Source organism: Mobula hypostoma, chromosome 13, assembly GCF_963921235.1.
Source record: "Mobula hypostoma chromosome 13, sMobHyp1.1, whole genome shotgun sequence".
Taxonomy (NCBI): Eukaryota; Metazoa; Chordata; class Chondrichthyes; order Myliobatiformes; family Myliobatidae; genus Mobula; species Mobula hypostoma.
This window is the reverse complement of record NC_086109.1, coordinates 57,629,013-57,644,780: the sequence shown is the minus strand read 5'-3', so window position 1 is coordinate 57,644,780 and position 15,768 is coordinate 57,629,013. Positions and strand designations below refer to the sequence as shown.

The following is a 15,768-nucleotide window of genomic DNA, read 5'->3' as shown; positions in this document are numbered from 1 at the left end:
TGGCCATCGACTGGAATTGAAACAATGTGCATCAAAGCCTACACAACTGGTTGCTGAGGACAATCCCTCTATTTTACAATGGTTGGATAGAAATTTTACTTCCAGATGAAATCTGAGCTGGTTTAGGGTTAGGTCTGAATATTCAATATCGACAACAAACCTCAGTAAATGCTTTCTTTTTACAAAAGCTATCAATGACATTTGAAGAACAAACTGGATAATTTTGACACTCTTAACTTCGAGGGAAAAATACAAAAACCCTCCTGCTGTATAAGATCCTCTACGTTATGGTGACTTGCCCAGTCATTTTAAAAGGAACTGCTTCTGTGCTGTTGTGTTCAATGGATGACTCTATGAACGTTTCCAACTATTCAATGGTCAAGCTCTGACCAGGTTAGTTGAACACAGGCAGTGAATTAATAGACGTTGAACAATATGATATTAGTATCACTGCTGTAGGTGAGAAATGAACAGTTCCAGTTCACAAAATGGGAAGTGTGGCTTATTTACTTTCACCATTAGAAAGATTGATTTTTATTTTTACTTATTGAGATAGAGTGCAGAACAAGTCCTTCTGACCCTTTGAGCACACCACCCAGCAACGCTGGGACAATTCACAATGACCAATCGACCTACTAACTGGTACGCCCGTGGAATGTGGATGGAAGCCGGTATACCCAGGGAAAACCCACGCATTCCATGAGGTGAAAGCGCAGACTCCTGATGGATGAAACCAGAATTGAACTCCGAACTGCATCGGCCCGAGCTGCTGACCGCTACACTGCCATGGCATAACATGGAAGGAGAAATCTGAGATTACAATAACAGGGATAAAGCAGAGCAAATAAAGTATTTCAAAGGGAAAGATATTTAACAAAATCTCGATATATCACCCTGATATCAATTAGTATCACTAAATAAGGCAATTTGTGCATTTATGAAGGCAGAAGAATTTAACCGTTCGAGTTTGAAGTGTCGAATCAGTACTGTAACTCCTATGGTAGCAACCTGTTATCAGAAACTGTGGCCCCCAGTTAAAGAATGCAAAGAATGTTTCAGCAATCACTCAATCACAGCCCACTTTCCATAGTATCCATTCCATAAATTGCCAAATGATACAATCAGCAAATATATCCAGAAATTACCAAGGCAAATACCTGGCTGCATTCTACAGAGCATCCACAACCAACAATCATCCTTGGAAATGTCATTCTTGTAATTCAGATGTGCAAAGTCTTTGCAGCTGTTTAGATGACTGTGAGTGGTGGCTTGGTTTGCTGTCTTACCTTTTCCCTGGATCCTGGCCTCCTGGACATTTATGGTGGCATATATCAAGAGGAGGAGCAATACTTTCGCCAAGTTGTTCATTTTCAGCCCTAATCTTTCACTGACTGCAAAGAAAAATAGTCACAGACTCAACGCCTTTCATTTACTTTTTAATCACCAAAGACCACTACGTCAAAGGGGCTTTTATGTTAAAACTTTGGACTAATGTTTTGCACTGTCTGTGTCCCTGGGCTTAAAAGATGCCAGTGATACTATCCAAGAGTTTTATATTTGTTCCTGAAGGTCGTTGACAAACTGCTCAGGCACCTCTGATTGGCTCTGGGACCTGGGACATGTTGTGAAAGGTTTGCAGAAGTTATCTATTACAAGAGCAAGAGCAAAGCTTGACCCAGCTCTCAGCAAAGTAAGTCAATGAAAATCCTGTTTGCTGTTGCAGAAAAAAGAGTTGATCTGAAAGGGCTTCAAATCTCACAGCAGGATGAACTGCTCAGAAATGTAAAGAAATTGTTTTGAATGGTACAGTGGTGGGTTCTGTACCTTTTTCATAGAATTGGGTAACCTCCAGCTTCAAGCTGTCTTCTGTACCTTATAAAAATCACTGGATACCTGAGACTCAGGACTCGATAGGAAGAAAAGTCTTCATTCTGAACCCTCCCATCTCAACTACCGTACTGTAAAAAAATCTCATCTCCCTCTGGCAGCTCCTGCCTGCCCCACCCCCAAGCCTAACTAACACTGCAGTGGCCCTTTCGATATCTGTGATCTAGCTCCACACTCGTGCTTTTCCCTCATTGTAATCGCTACAAACCAAAACCTTTCAGCCTCAATTTAAATTAGGCAATTGTCATTCTATCAGTGACAGTACTCAAATTTCTACTACACTGCACAGAGAAATGTTTCTAAGTTCACCCGCTGCACTCTTCCATGACCCTTTCCACCCCCACTGGAAGAAACAGCTGTCCCATCTATATACACACCTTGAGATTTGATTCAGTCATCTCAGTTCTACGTTGGTTAGTGCAGTCACAGAGTTAAACAGCTCGGAGACAGGGTCTTCAGCCCAACTTATCCAAGCCGACCGAACATCAAATGGGCAGATAGATACTTTGATCAGTTACGATCTTTTGTTCAGCAGCTCTCCATCATTTCACCCTATTGCTGGCAGTCCCTTTGTTCAGCTTGCAGTCATCATCCACTCCAACCTTTCTGCTACCAGCCTAACTTTTTCACTCTTTCTCTCTCTCTCTCTCTGAGTTCTGATGAAGGGTTTTCGACCAGGAATGTTGACTGATTTCTCTTTTCACTGCTTGACCGGATGATTTATCCCTACATTTCCATCTTTGTTCCTGTATTTCATTTGCTTCTTATCCAAAACATTTTAATGATCTATGTATCTGACCTTCATGAGTTTTCTCCTCCTTGTACTGTCCAAGGTTATTTTACCAAAATTTTCGGTGGTGACCAGATCTTGATTCTGATCCCTGGTACTGCAGTTGTTGTTTCTGTCAGCGTGGATTGAACGGCTACAATTGGAGAACTCCAAAGTATGCTGGCTGGTAGAATATTTTTGGGGGGTGGGAGTACTGGTGGTGGAAAGTTTAGTCGGCTGTTTCTGTTCCACCTTTCTTCACTAACGCCTCCCCTAGTTCTAAACCCCTGAATATTCCTCACAGTTTAGAATCAGAATCAGAATCAGGTTTATTATCACCAGCATGTGATGTGAAATTTGTTAACTTATCAGCAGCAGTTCAATGCAATGCATAATCGACCAGAGAAATAAACAAATTAATAATAATAATAATAATAATAATAATAAATAAACAAATAAATCAATTACGTATATTGAATAGATTTTTAAAATGTGCAAAAACAGAAATACTGTATGTTAAAAAAAAGTGAGATAGTGTCCAAAGATTCAATGTCCATTTAGGAATCGGATGGCAGAGGGGAAGAAGTTGTTCCTGAATCACTGAGTGTGTGCCTTCAGGCTTCTGTATCTCCTACCTGATGGTATCAGTGAGAAAAGGGCATGCCCTGGGTGCTGGAGGTCCTTAACAATGGACGCTGCCTTTCTGAGACACCGCTCCTGAAGATAGTTATCAGTTTTCAAGATCCTGTCAAAGGAATTTGTTTTACTGATTTCCTCAGTAAGAAGCAGGATAGTTGATTAATTTTCCATGATAAAATTCTGTCAGAACTCTAAGTTATTTTAAAATATGAAGTTTTAACTGTTGGCCTAGAATCTTAGATGCATTAATGCTGTGATTAGAGCCAAGCATTTTGTGCTTACTAGACTTAAAAAAAATTATTACATGAGGAGGCTGTAAAAAGAAATCATATTATCGGTTAAGAATGATGAAATATCCTGCTACAATCCACCTGTTGTTATTGTTTCATTAATACATCAGGCTGAAGCAGTAGCTCAAATCTCAGCTGGACATTTAGCTTCTGTGGAAAGAAAAGCTGTGTAACCCACTGGTTGTAAAGCATGGTTCTGTACCCAAACAGCAAGTTGCTGACATTTTCAGCAGTGGGTGTCTCCTGTGTTTCTGGATTTTATTTCAGATTCAACGTTCTTTAGTTTTTTTCCTGTAAGTATTGATGTTTTGTCTCTGTGGTGTTGGACAGCAAGTGGGTTGAATACAGTTACCACAGTTTCCTGAAAGATATAAAATTGAAGTTTACCCTGCATTAGCTAACTGAGGATTTTAAAATCACACTTTTACAGCTTGTTCTGAAATAGTTTCTAATTATTTGCAGAGTAATAGAAAATCATGTGTATTAAGGTAGTTCTCTCTCTGACACAAGCACACAACACATAGAAACACACAGTGACACAATTACACACACATCCACACACAAACAAAACATAATTTTACAAATAAACACAAAAATAGACAAAAACACAGTGACAGAAATACATACAGACACGAACGTACACAGAAGCGCGTGCGTACGCACACACACACACACACACACACACACACATACATACACACACATATACACTGACAGAAAGTTCATCCTGTTGTTTTCTTACCTCTCAGTTAAAGCAATTACTCCCTCAGGAAGGACAATCATTTCCTTGTGGCTTTAGAGGTATTTCTGTAGCAGCAAGAGCACACATTAAGTTACCACAGGATCTACGTAAGAATTACATGAGCCTAGTGTATCTCTGGAAGTCCTTATTTATAGACACAAGGCTTTGGTTCTGTTAAGGAATAGGCCACACACACAGAGAAATACTGCCTGCTTTAGAACAACATATTCTGCCACTCATTTTATAATTTTACTTCCCTTATGATTTTGATCGATGCACCATAGAAAACATCCCATTCTGTAAATAGTACAGAGTAAACTCTGCTTCAAGTATGGCTTGGTATGGCAATGGCAACTGCTCTGCCCATTACCGCAGGATACTGCAAAATCACAAGGTCATAGGACACGCCAGCACAGAAACAGGCCCTTCGGCCCTTCTAGTCCATGTAGAACCGTGATGCTGGCTCGTCCCATCAACCTGCATCTGAAACATCGCCTCCATATCCTTCCCATCCACGTACTTATCCAAACTTCTTTTAAATGTTCCAATCAGATCCGCATGCACCACCTCTGCTGGCAGAGGCAAGAAGTTCACCCTCAGGTTTCCATTAAATATCTCACTCTTCATTCTTAACCTATGAGTTCTAGTTCTAGTCTCACTCAAACTCAGTAGAAAAGACCTGTTTGCATTTACTCTCTCTATACCCCTCATACTTTGTGTACCTCTGTCAAATCTCCACTCATCTTCTTACGCTCTGGGGAATAAAATCCTAACCTAATCTAGAATACAAAAGAAAACATGTAATGCTAAGGCTTTATGGAGCATTGGTCAGACTGCACTTGGAATATTGTGAACCGTTTTAGGCCCCTTATCAAAGAAAGGATGTGCTGACTTGGTAGTGGGACCAGAGCAGGTTCATGAAAATCATCTGAGGAATTAAAGGGTTAATGTTTGATGACTCTGGGCTGTACTTACTGGATTTACAGTAATGGGGAGGGGAGAGAGAAATCTCATTGAACATATTGAATATTGAAAGGCCTAGATGGAGTGGTCATGGGGAGAATGCTTCCTATATTGGGTGAGTCTAGGACCAGAGGATGCAGCCTCAGAATAGAAGGATGTCCCTTTAGAACAGAGATGAGGGTAAATTTCTTGAGCCAAAGGGTGGTTAATCTGTGGAATTCATTGACATAGACGGCTGTAGAGGTCAAGTCATTGGGTATATTGATCAGTTCCTAATTAGTGGGGTTATCAAAGGTTACGACAGGAGAATGAGGTTGAGGAGAATCACATATGATGGAATGGCAGACCATACTTGATGGGCCAAATGGCCTAATTTCTGATGCTTTGTCTTATGGTCTTTTGGTATCATGGTCTATTCAACCTTTCCTTTTAACTCAGGTCCTTACGTCCCAGCAACATCCTTGTTAATTTTCTCTGTATGCTTTCAATCTTTTTGATATATTTCCTTTAGGGAGGTGAACAGAACTACACACAATACTCCAGATTTGGCCTCACCGACATTTTATACAACTTCAACATAACATCCCAACACCAGTACCTCCCAGGTGCTGTGGTCCAGGATGTCTCAAAGCAGCTGAGAAGATTTTCAGTCGGAGGTCATGTTGCTCATTGACACCAATGACGTCGGTAGAAAGGAGGAAGTGGTCTTGTGCAGTGAGTTCAGGGAGGACCAAGTCCTCCAAGGTAGTATAAAATGTATGGGTTATACCTGAACCCAAAAGGGACCAATATCCTTGTGGACAGATTTGTTAGACCTGTTGGGAAGGGTTTAAATCAGTTTAGTGGTGGTTGGGAACTACAGTGATAAAGTTGGTATGCGAGTAGATGCATTGTGTAGTGAGACTGTGAGGAAGGATTGGCAGATGATAGGGCAAAATTGCAGTCAGAGGGATGAGTTGAGGTGTAACATGCAGGCAAAATTGAAAAGGGTGATGAATACAGGACTGAAAGTGTTATATTTGCATACACGCAGTATACAGAAAAAGGTAGACAATCTTGTAGCACTGTTAGAGATTGGTAGGTATGACTCTGGGGTGTCACTGAGTTGTGGCTGCACGAGGATTTTAGCTGGGAGCTTAATGTCCAAAACATTGTTTTAAAAGGACAGGCAGGGGGTGTGGTGGTTCTGTTGGTAAAAAATGAAATCAAATCCTTAGAAAGAGGTGACGGAGGATATAGAATCCTTGTGGATAGAGTTAATAAACTGCAATAGTACAAAGACTCTGATGGGAGTTACATGCAGGCCTCTGAAGAGTAGCCAGGATGTGGGATACAAGTTACTACAACAGAAAGAAAAGGCATGTAAAAAAGGCAATGTTACGATTGTCATGGGGATTTCAATATGCAGGTAGATTGGAAAAATCAGGTTGATGCTGGATCCCAAGAGGAGGAATTTGTAGAATGCCTACGAGATGGTTTTTTAGAGCAGCTTGCGGTTGAGCCCACTAGGGGAAAGGCAATTCTGGAATGAGTGTTGTGTTGTGAACAAGATTTGATTAGGAAACTTAAGGTAAAGGAACCATTTGGAGGCAGTGATCTTAATATGATAGAATTCAGCCTTGCAGTTTGAGGGGAAGAAGGTAATGTCAGATGTATCAGTATTACAATGGAATAAAGGGAACTACGGAGGCAAGAGAGAGGAGCTGGACAAAGTTGATTGAGGCTGGAGTTTCTGGGAGGCACTTTTGAAGGGGCAGGACAGATACATCTCAAACATGAAGAAGTATTCTAAAGGGAGGAAGAGGCAACTGTGGCTGACAAGGGAAGTCAACGACAGTACAAAAGCAAAAGAGGAAGCACAGAATAGAGCAAAATTAATGAGAAATTAGAGGATTGGGAAGCTTTTAAAACCACCAGATGTTACAAGGGGGCACTGGAAGCGGACCCAAATGCAAGACACAGACACTGAAGTACTAGGAACAGGACTAGGTTTGTCAAGAAAGCAAGGGAAGAAATGATGCTGGACGTTGACACAGGCCCTGGACGAGACTAGGATTCAGGGCCTGGGCTAGGACTTGGGCTAGATGCATGGGACCCGGATGTGGAACTAGGAACAAGGAGCCTGGACTAGGAACTCGGAACTCTGGAACCAGAGCCTGGTCAAGGACCCAGAACCTGGGTCTTGGTTGGGACTCGGAACCTGGGTCTTGGTTGGGACTTGGAACTGGAACCCGGGTCTAGGCTGAGACTCAGAACAAGGATCTTGGCAAGGCTTGGACGCGGCTACAGGACAGGATGAGGGAACTCCAGCACCAGGCTGGGCGAGGTACTCCTGGGCTGGGTGAGGCATCAGAACTGAATGAGGACACAAAGCTCAGATTTGGATAGGGCTGGAACAACGCACCTGGACTTGGTCTTGAAACACAGGAACACAGAGCATTGGATATGGACTGGATGAGGTACTCCAGGGCAGGACAAGGTACTCCAGGGCACGACGAGGTTCTTGGACTAGGTCTGGCTCGGCTCTTGGACTCGGCTTGGTTAGGCTCTTGGGTATGGAGCCGGGACTCCTTCTTGAAGTGCAGGGCCAGGACCCTTTCTAGGATGCAGGGCCGGGTTGACTGCCAAGGATTCGGATGGGGACAATCCAGCACAGGATGAGGAATCTCCAGCACCAGGCTGGGCGAGGTACTCCTGGGCTGGGTGAAGCTAGACTGGAAGAGGACATGAAGCTCAGACTTGGACAGGGCTGGAACACAGAGCCTTGGTCCTGGGGCACAAGAACACAGAGCCTTGGACCAGAGCACAGGAACACAGAGCCAGGACCCCTCCTTGGGAACAGGACTTAGGGCTAGGACTCATACAGAGACACAGACACTAAACACAGGGACACAAAGAGACAGTTCCAAACTCAATAATAGATAGTTCCTTATCTTAGCGTGGCAAGGCTCCGGTCTCACTCCGGTGGTTGAACTTGACGGGGATACAGGCGAGGAAGCAGGCAAGATAGCAGGCGCAGGTTTCAGAAGGAAGTGGAAGGGAAGGGAACAGTCCAGCAGGGAATCTTCTTCTTCTTCTTGTGTTGTTTTATGGTGGTTGGCAAACCAGCTTTAAGGTGCATTACCGCCACCTACTAGACTGGATTGTGGATCGTTGGATAAACAGGAGAAGGGAAAAGAATTGCATTCCCTATGTTCTATATAATAAACCTGAGTCTTTCAGATACTTCATGATACAGATCTGTATTTCTCTTGAATTCCCACTTAAAATGTCTTCTATACCCACATCAGTTTTTTTGTTTACCTTAAACGCTACTATCATCTTCACTCTTTCTTTTTGATACTTCTTACATCTTATCAAGACATGTTTAACTGTTTCTGGTTGATTACAGTATTCATACAACCCAGTTGGATGTTTCCCTATTTTGTGTAATGTGTAATTAAGACGAGTGTGTCCAATTCTCAAATGACTGATGATCACTTCTGTCTTTCTACATCTACTTGACAATCTTTTGTACCTGACTTGCCTCTGTATTTTGTACAGTTGTCTTCCTGTTTCACTCTCATCCCAATGCTCCTGCCATGTCTCCTCAATATGTGCTTTAATAACGCTCTTGACTTCTGCTTTGCTAAGAGGGATCTGGACCTCTATTATAGAAAACTTGAGCCATTGTTCAGCTGTACTATCCGCCGTTTCATTACCCTCCACTCCACAATGAGCAGGAACCCAAAGAAAGCTTACTTCTACCCCATTTTTGTCAGAGTATATAACTTGCATAGAATCTCCAATAAAATATCTTGTCTACTTTCTGATTTGATCGAGGTTAATGCAGATATACTGTCAGAACAGGTGACAGCCTTTTTGATATTATTTTCTTCTATACAAGATAATGCACTCAATATTGCTATTAATTCTGTTGTATACACTGATAAATGGTTTGATTTTCTTTTCCTGATACTAGTTTTGCACTGAGGAATATAGACTGCAATACCTGTATGGCCAGATCTAGGGTCTTTTGATCCATCCGTAAATATTACCAGTCCATTTCTAAAATGAAATTCTATATATTCTTGTACTATCTGTTTGATTCCATAGTAGACTTCTTTTTTAAAAGTTGTTGCAGGTTTTTATCTACTGTATGCATTGTAAAGAGCCATCAGATATTGAAACTGTAGGGCTATATTCCATTTCGTGTAGACCATATTTTTGTGCTGCTGCACCCCTGATCCATCCAAAGCTTTTATAACTTGACTTATTATGTTCCTATGATGTTAACCCAGTAATTTAGTATTAGCTTTATTCTTCTAAGTTTTAATGGCATTTCCCCCATTTCCACTTGAGGAGTTGATATAGGTGATGTTCTGAATGCACCAGTACATATCCTGAGGGCCTGAGCTTACTCATCATCCAGCATTTTTAAATTACTTTCTGCAGCTGACATGTAAGCTACACTTCCATAATCCAATGTAGCCCTCATTAAAGCTTGATAATTATTCAATAACGATATCCTGCTCGCATCCCAGTCCTGTTCAGCAAGACCCCTCAATAAGTTATCTATTTTTTTATATTTGTTTGTAATTTTCTTGCTTTGCTTTTTCCATGTAAGTTTCTCATCAAATAACAAACCAAGGAACCGAATTACCTTTACCTGCTCTAATTTTTGTTCATATAATTTCATGGAAACTGGTTTGTGACTTCTTGAGAAACATATCACTTGCTACTTACTTGTAGACAATTTGAAACCCCATTTATTTGCCCACTCCTCCACTTTATTTATTGCATCTTGCATTTTCCTTTGTATATAAATTAAATTTCTTCCCCTCACCCATAAAGCCCCGTCATCTGCATATAAGGATTTCCCCACACTATGTTCAACTTGAGCAAATATGTCATTTATCACTATGGAAAATAATAATGGACAGCAGACACTACCTTGTGGTGTCCCACTTTCAACCAAGTATGTCCTGGAGTACTCTGTTTCCACCTTGACTTGAATTGTTCGACCGAAAAGAAAGTCTAGAACCCAGTTATATAGTTTTCCTTCCACCCCTAGTTCTTTCAATTTAATTAGCACTCCCTGTTTCTAGAGCATATCATATGCCTTTTCAATGTCAAAAAATTTCGCCAGGACCATTTCTTTATTTGTTTGAGCCTTCCTAATTTCAGATTCCAAGCTAAGTATTGAATCTACTGTAGTTCTTCCTTTATGAAAACCGCTTTGGTAGGGAGAAATAAGATTTCTTTTTTCTAGAAAGTATGTAAGCCTATCAGTTATTATTCATTCCATAAGTTTACCTAGCTGTGAAGTTAGTGCAATTGGTCTATAATTTGTTGGGTCTGATGAATCTTTACTAGGTTTTAATACTGGAACAATACTAGAATGTTTCCATGCAGTTGGTAGTTTACCTATTTCCCATATTTTATTAAACAGTCTTTGTAGAACTTCTTGATAAATGCTTCAGCATTATACCCCATACTTGATCCCTCCCAGGAGAAGTTGGCCGTGCATTCATAATAGCTCTTTCTATTTCTGTTATGCTAATAGGTGTATCCAGCACTTCTTCTGAGGTTGCCCTTTTGTCCGCAATTCCTGAATTTTGCTTAAGCCTCTCCTCCCTTTGCTGTCTAGCCTCGACCATCAAATTTTCTGGGCTATGTATGTTTACAAAAGTCTTTGCCAATATTGCTGCTTTTTCTACATAGTTAATTGCCATTTTGTCCTTACTTTTTAGCACAGGAATCTCTTTACTACTTCTTATACCATTCATTTTCCTTATCTTGCCCCATATTTCAGACAGTTGAGTTTCTCTCCCAATTTTGTTACAATACTGTCTCCAAAATGCTCGCTTTGCTTGTCTGATTGTTTTCCGAACTTCTGCTTGTGCTCTTTTATATTGTATCAATATTTCTACCAAATGTTGTCTTTTTAACATTTTAAATGCTTTACTTGCTTTTATACTTCTACTACATTCACAATTCCACCATGGAACATCTTTCCTCTTTCCTGTACCATTACTTTTCAGAATTGTTTCTTCTGCCGAATTTATAATTGCTGTGACCAATTTATCATTCATTTCTTCTATATCTGATATATTTTCATCTAAAATCTTTGTGCATCTTACTTCACTTCTTTTTTGAAATATCTCCCACTCTGCCTTATTCAGTTTCCACCTTGACACTCTAGATTCTACATTTTGTTCTATTTTAACCCGAATCCTTGTGAGTAAGGGATGGTGATCACTTCCTACTGTAGTTTGTTTTAATACGTTCCAAGTACTAATTCCTGCTAATTCTCTACTTACAAATGTTAAATCTATTGCAGTTTCTGTGTTTTGGGATATATTATATCTCGTACCTTCTCCATTATTTATACATACCAGTTTTTCATCATCTAGAAATTCTTCTATCACTAATCCGTTTTCATCCACATTTTTACATCCCCATAGTGTACTGTGTCCATTGAAATCCCCACACCATATTATTTTCCCTTGCATCCTCCCACCCACTTTGTTTAATGTATCTTTGCTTAGTCTTCTACATGGATTATAATAATTTATTATTACCAAGCTTTCTCTCCCTATCCATATTTTGATTATTATTATTGATTCATACTTCTGCCCTATGTTGACTATATTATATCTCATCCTACTGGCTATAAATATTGCTACTCCTCCACCATTGCCATTGCTTCTATCCCTCATAATTGCTGTATATCTTTGTAAAACAAAATCTAATTGTGCTTTCAACCATGTTTCTTGTATACATAGAATCTGAGGTTTTTCCTTAAGTTCTGATACATATTTCTTAAATTCTTAACCATTTGCGATAAGACTACTTGCATTCCATTGCAAAATATATATTGCCATTAAGATCAGCAGGGAATCCTTGGTTTGAGAGGTATTTATGGGCCAGCCCACAACGAGAATCAGGTGCCTCAATTAAGGCACCCAACAGAACAAGGGAGAAAACAGGAAAACCCGGAACAAGGATCAATGGACTGGACCGTGAACTGGAATGCGGTCTTCATGGACCAGACCATGACACCAGAAGGCAACTAAAAAGCCATAAGGAGAGAAAAGATGAAATATGAAACTAAGTTAGCCAATGATATAAAAGAGCATAACAAAAGTTTTTTTCAGACACATGAAGAGTAAAAGAGAGGCATGAGTGGATATCAGACTGCAGGAAAATGTCACTGGAGAGATAGTAATGGGACAAAGAAATGGCAGACAAATTTAATAAGCATTTTGCATCCATCTTCACTGTGCAAGACACCAGCAGTATGCCAGAAATTCAGGGGTGTCAGGGAGCAGAAGTGAGTGTAGTTTCTATGACTGAGAAGAAGGTACTTGGGAAGCTGAAAGGTTTGAAGGTAGATAAGTCACCTGGACCAGATGGTCTACACCTCAGGATTCTGAAAGAGCTGGCTGAAGAGATTATGAAGACATTAGTAATGACTTTCAAGAATCACTAAATTCTAGAATTCTTCCCAAGGAGTGGAAAATTGCAAATGTCACTCCACTCTTTAAGAAGGGAGGAAGGCAGAAGAAAGGAAATTATAGACCAGTTAGCCTGACTTCAGTGGTCGTGAAGATGTTGGACTCCATTATTAAGGATGAGGCTTCAAGGTACCTGGAGGCACATGGTAAACTAAGTCAAAATCAGCATGGTTTCCAGAAGTGAAAAACTTGTCTGAAAAGTCTGTTGGAATTCTTTGAGGAAATAACAGTCAAAATAGACAAAAGAGAGTCAGCAGATGTTGTTAACTTGAATTTTCAGGCCTTTGACAAGGTGACACACATGAGGCAGCTTAACAAGGTATGACAGGAAAGTTAGTAGCCATGGTATTACAGGAAAGAATAGCCATGGTATTACAACGTGTATAGAAGATTAGTTGACTGGCAGAAGGCAAAGAGTGGGAATAGTGGAAACTTTTCTGGTTGGCCGCGGTTGATAAGTGGTGTTCCACAGGGTTCGGTATTGAGACTACCTCTTTTCATAAAATATGTTAATAATTTGGATGATGGAATTTATGACGTTGTGGCCAAGTTTGCGGATGACACCAAGATAGGTAGATGGGTAGGTAGTGTTGAGGAAGCAGAAAATCTGCAGAAGGACTTTGATGGATTGGGAGAATGAGCTAAGAAGTAGCAGATGGAATATAGTGTAGGGAAGTATATGGTCATGCACTTTGGTAGAAGGAGCACAGGCCAGGCTAATTTCTAAACAGGGAGAAATTTCAAAAAGCAGAAGTGCAAAGGGATTTGTGCAGGATTCCCTAAAGATTAACTTGCAGGTTGAGTCAGTGGTGAGCAAGGAAAATGCAATGTTAGCATTCGTTTTGAGAGGACTAGAATATAAGAGCAAGAGTGTAATGCTGTGGCTTTACGTCCTTGACTGCATTTGGAGTTTTGAGAACAGTCTTGGGCCCTTATCTAAGAAAGGATGTGCTGGGATTGGAGAGAGCACAGAGGAGGGTCACGAGAATGATTCTGGGAATGAAAGGGTTAATGTATGAGGAGTGTTTGATGGCTCTGACCCTGTACTCACTGGAGTTTAGGAGAATGAGGGGGTATCTCATTGAAACCTGTCAAATATTGAAAGGCTTATATGATGTGGATATGGAGAAAATGTTTCCTATAGTGGAAGAGCCCAGTGGGCACAGCCTCAGAATAGAAGGACATCCCTTTGGAACAGAGATCAGGAGGAATTCCTTTAGCCCGAGAGTGGTGAATCTGTGGAATTCATTGCCATGTACCAGACTGCTGTGGAGGCCAAATCATTGAGTATATTTAAAGTATAGGTAGAGATATTCTTCATTAGTCAGGGTGTCAAGGGCTACAGGCATAAGACAGGAGAATGAGGTTGAGAGAGGAAATATATTAGCCATAATTGAATAGCAGAACAGACTCGATGGGCTGAATGGCCTAAATCTGCCCTTATGTCTTATGGTCTTATAGTAAGCAATGCAGGCCAATGTGCCAAAAGCTCTCTTTACAACCTTACCTACCTGTGATGGTACTTTCAAATGAATGATGGATCTCTATCACAGATCCCTTTGTTTTACCACACTCCTCAGTGCCGTGTTGTCCACTGTGTAAGAACTACCCTGGTTTGTCCTTCCAAAGTTCAGCATGTCACACCTGTCTGCATTAAATTCCATCTGCCATTCTTCAGCCCATTTTTCCAACTTGTCTTGATCCTGCTGCAAATTTTGATAGTCGTCTTCACTGTCCATTACATCCCCAGTCTTGGTGTCATCAAGAAATTTGCTGATCCAGTTTGCCACATTATCATCCAGATCAATGACATTGATAACAAGCAACAATGGACCCAGCACCGATCCCTGTAGTATGCCACTGGTCACAGACCTCCAGTCTGAGAGGCAACCGCCTACCACCATTTTCTGGCATCTCCCGCAAAGCCCATGTTGAATCCAATCTACTGCTTATTCCTGAGTGCCAAGTGACTGAACCTTCTGGACCAGCTTCCCATTTGGGACTTTGTCAAAGACTTTGCTAAGGTCCATGTAGACAATATCCATGACCTTGCCTTCATCAGCTTTCCTGGTAATCTCCTCAAAAAACTTTATAAAGATTAGCTAGACGTTACTTACCATACACAAAACCATGTTGACCATTCCTAATCAAAGCCTGTCCAAATTCTTGAATACTTTCTTGGAATACTTTCCAATAACTTACCCACTACTGATGCCAGGCTCACCGGACTATAATTTCCTGGCTTATTCTTCTCGTCTTTCTTGAACAATGGAACAACATTAGCTATCCGCCAATCCTCTGGCACCCCACCTGTGGCGAAGAACATCTTAAATACCTCAGCCAGGACCCCTGCAATTTCTGCACTTGCCTCTGACAAGGTCCAAAGGGCAACTTGTTGAGTCCTGGGGACTTATCCACCCTAATTTGCATCAAGACAAAAAGCACCTCCTCTCCTTTAATCTGGATATGGTCCATAACCTCAGTACTGTTTTGCCTCAGTTCTACAAAGTCTGTGTCCATCTATTTGAGATCTCCCTCATCTCTTTTAACTTCATGAAAATATGACTACAATGTTCTTTAAGAGGACCGATTTTGTCCCTTGCTATCTTCTTGTTTTATGTGTAGAAGTCCCTAGGATTCTCCTTCACCTTGTCTGCCTGAGCAACCCTCATGCTTTCTTTTAGCCCTTTTGACTTCCCTTGTAGGTGTTCTCTTACATTTCTTATGCTCCTCAACTGTCTCATTGTTCCTTGTTTTCTTTACATGTTATGCATCTCCTTCCTTACCAGAGCCTCAATATCCATGGAAAACCATCATTCCCTAACACAAGAAAATCTGCAGATGCTGGAAATCCAAGCAAAATACACAAAATGCTGGAGGAACTCAGGAGGCCAGGCAGCAAATGTGGAAAAGAGTGAACAGTCAACTTTTTTGGGCTGAGACCCTTCATCAGGACTCTTTATGCTTTTCCATAGATGC

At 40.9% G+C, this 15,768-nt stretch overlaps 1 protein-coding gene across 1 annotated transcript in view; it reads right to left on the bottom strand.

The window, feature by feature from the left end:
* Positions 1-1,538, bottom strand: part of lipca (lipase, hepatic a) — a 66,310-nt gene extending 64,772 nt beyond the window's left edge. Inside the window, exon 1 of the mRNA XM_063065743.1 lies at positions 1,287-1,538. Coding sequence (XP_062921813.1) covers positions 1,287-1,368 — 82 coding nt within the window. The 5' untranslated portion in view covers positions 1,369-1,538. The remainder of the gene's footprint in view (positions 1-1,286) is intronic.
* Between the last annotated feature and the right edge of the window lie 14,230 nt (positions 1,539-15,768).